This window comes from Tarenaya hassleriana, unplaced genomic scaffold (genome assembly GCF_000463585.1).
Source record: "Tarenaya hassleriana unplaced genomic scaffold, ASM46358v1 Cleome106, whole genome shotgun sequence".
NCBI classification, from domain to species: domain Eukaryota; kingdom Viridiplantae; phylum Streptophyta; class Magnoliopsida; order Brassicales; family Cleomaceae; genus Tarenaya; species Tarenaya hassleriana.
Window position 1 is genome coordinate 213,910 of NW_010960850.1, and position 3,275 is coordinate 217,184.

Consider the following 3,275-nt stretch of genomic DNA (forward strand, 5'->3'; position numbering starts at 1 on the left):
ATCACAATGCCCTTCCACGAGGCAATTCTCCAAATGCCCTCCTATGCAAAGTTTTTGAAAGATATTTTGACGAAGAAAAGGGTTGTGGAGAAAGAAACAGTAGCTCTTAGTACCGAGATTAGTGCCGCAATCACGAAGCATGAGCTTCCCCCTAAGATGTCTGATCCGGGGAGTTTCTCTATACCATGCAAGTTGGAAAATATTGAGATAGATCGAGCCCTATGCGATCTTGGAGCAAGTGTCAATCTACAAGAAGTTGAATATTGGTGAGCTAAAACCCACAAGAATGGCACTGCAGTTAGCAGATCGATCAGTCAAGTACCCAACAGGAATATTAGAGGATGTACCTTTGAAGATTGGTGGGTTCTATGTACCGGTAGATTTTGTGGTTTTAGACATGAATGAAGATTCCAAGGTACCGATCATACTAGGCCGACCATTTTTAAGGGGCTGATTGCTCCACGATTTCGCTGTCAAACAAACGAGAAGTGATCAACTACGTAGAATCGGTAATACAAAACTGTTTTTGGTGAAATACGATTTTCGGTTTATAGAAATGAAATGAAATCAACAAAACATAAACATGGAGAGATCTCACCGGGTTTAGATCGCCGTTGGAGCGTTAAAGCTCTGATACCAAAATGATGTAAGCCTCTCACGTTCCAGCAAGCAGCGGAATTTGACAGCACGTTCCAACACCGATCACCCGCACAAGTGCACTCGAACTCGATGAAGGAAACGAAGGATAGTTTGGATGGTTTGAATGGATGGCTTTAGGATCAATCACAGGCCTAGAATGGCACTCGAACTCAATCCTAAAGTGGTGAAATGGACGAACCAAGAGTGATGCATTCGGACAAACCGAAGAGAAAAGTGCGCTCGGACAAACCAAGACAAAAAGAGAATAATTCTCCAAATAGATTTCGAATAGATCTGATCAAAAGTGTTCTTCCATCTCTTACAAAGCAGAATATAAAGGAATAAAGATGTTACAACAGCTAGTTTCGTAATTAATGATCAACTCATGCATGAAAAGCACAATAAATGCATTGTTTGTCCCAAAACATGTGTTGTCCAATGCCTTGTGTTCTAAGTAGCTTCCTTTGTCTTTCTTCAAGCATAATCCACGTCTAGGGTTCCCAAGATAGCTAAGTTGCACGTCTTCAATGATCCAAGAGAGATGTCGTTCGGATCGTTGGCTCGGAGTTCGTCCAATGTGCGAGAAACGAACGTATTGATACGTTGGTTCGAGTAAGAGGTGGTTCGATTCGTGAAGAAGGCACTTGAGACGTTCTTGCTTTTGGTTCTCCATCAATTGTAGAATTGGTCGAGTGTTCTCTCATGCTATCCGCAAGCTCCATATGCTCCGCAAGCTCCGCATGTTCCACAAGCTCCGTGTGCTCCTCTTTGTGCTCCTCCTCGTGCTCCTTGCTTTCGATGTCCTCATCACTCATCTAATGCATCGTTAACGATAATGGGATAAGTAGAATTTGATCCGAGGAAAACATACCTTAACTTGAAGTAGGGGTTTCAATTCAACTTGTGGAGCATGGTTGGGATCCCAATCGATGCTTGTGTCTCCTTTCGGGACTTGGGGCGCGTCAGGTATGGATCGAGTGGTCGCGAAGAGGGCTTCGAATTGCAATTCTTCATTCTCAGGTAGAAGTGGGCGGGCCGCCCAATATGTCGAGCGGTCGCTCGTTTTGTCCGAAACTGAGTCGATTTTGCTCAGACTTTTCGGGCGGGCCGCCTGGCCATTCGAGCGGTCGCTCGTTTCCTCAGATCCCACTTAAAATTTGCTCAGAATTTCCGGGCGGGCCGCCTGATTTCCCTGGCGGTCGCCCGTTTTTCCAATTTTTTCATCAAATTTTCTCAGAAATTTCGGGCGGGCCGCCCGTAAATCTGGGTGAGCCGCATGAAATACTGCATAAACTTCTTTTCCTCCTTCCCGATCATCTAACGCCCGTCTAATCTCCTCGATTTCTTCCCATCTCCTCCTAATGAGAACAATGAACTCATACCAACAAGGACAATTACGGGATGGAGAATGTGCATTGACTATCGCAAGCTAAACACAAACACCCGCAAAGACCACTTTCCTTTACCATTCATTGATCAAATGTTAGAAAGACTCGCATTGCATTCATATTTTTGCTTTCTCGATGGCTATTCTGGATTTTTCCAAATTCCAATTCATCCTAACGATCAAGAAAAGACAATATTCACGTGCCCCTATGGTACATTTGCATATAGACGCATGTCATTCGGATTATGCAATGCACCGGCCACGTTTCAAAGATGTATGATGGCTATTTTTTCTGATGTGATTGAAGATATAATGGAGGTGTTCATGGACGATTTTTCGGTTCATGGACCCTCCTTTGATGTGTGTCTAACCAATCTTCATCGAGTGTTAGACAGGTGCAGCAAGGCTAACTTGGTCTTAAATTGGGAAAAATGCCACTTCATGGTGCAAAAGGGCATCGTGCTTGGTCATAGGATTTCGGATAAGGGGATAAAAGTGGATAGAGCGAAAGTGGAAGTGATTGAGAAGCTACCACCACCGACTAACGTTAAAGGAATCCGAAGTTTCTTGGGTCACGCCGGATTTTACAGGAGATTCATCAAAGATTTTTCGAAGATAGCGAGACCCTTGATTGTGCTTTTGGGCAAGGACATCCCATTTGAGTTTAATGGGGAGTGCCACAAGGCATTTGGTATATTAAAGAAGGCACTAGTATCACCTCCGATCATTCAACCCCCGGATTGGAGTGTTCCTTTTGAGTTAATGTGCGATGCTAGCGACTTCGCGGTCGGGGCCATATTGGGACAAAAGAAAGATGGGAAGTATTACGCCGTATACTACGCAAGTCGAACGCTCGACGACGCCCAAATGAACTACTCCACCACGGAGAAAGAGCTCCTTGCTGTAGTGTTCGCCTTCGAGAAATTTAGATCATACTTGGTGGGTTCTAAGGTCATTGTTTATACAGATCACGCAACCTTGCGATATCTACTCACAAAGAAAGATGCCAAGCCACGATTGATTAGATGGATATTGCTTCTACAAGAGTTTGATTTGGAAATTCGAGATCGCAAGGGGACGGAGAATACAGTGGCCGATCATTTGTCAAGACTAGAAATACCCAATGAGATGCCTATCAATGATTCGCTGCGAGAGGAACAAATTTTAGCATTAGAGGTTAGTTTCGATGTCCCTTGGTATGCGGATTTTGTCAATTATTTGGTTGCCAAGGTAATTCCACCGGAGTTGA

General features: G+C 44.1%; 1 protein-coding gene across 1 annotated transcript in view; it reads left to right on the forward strand.

Annotated features, from left to right (window-relative positions):
• Positions 1-3,275, forward strand: part of LOC109116322 — a 7,369-nt gene that overhangs the window by 160 nt on the left and 3,934 nt on the right. Inside the window, exon 2 of the mRNA XM_019201483.1 lies at positions 212-415. Within this exon, the coding sequence (XP_019057028.1) occupies positions 212-415 (204 nt within the window). The remainder of the gene's footprint in view (positions 1-211; positions 416-3,275) is intronic.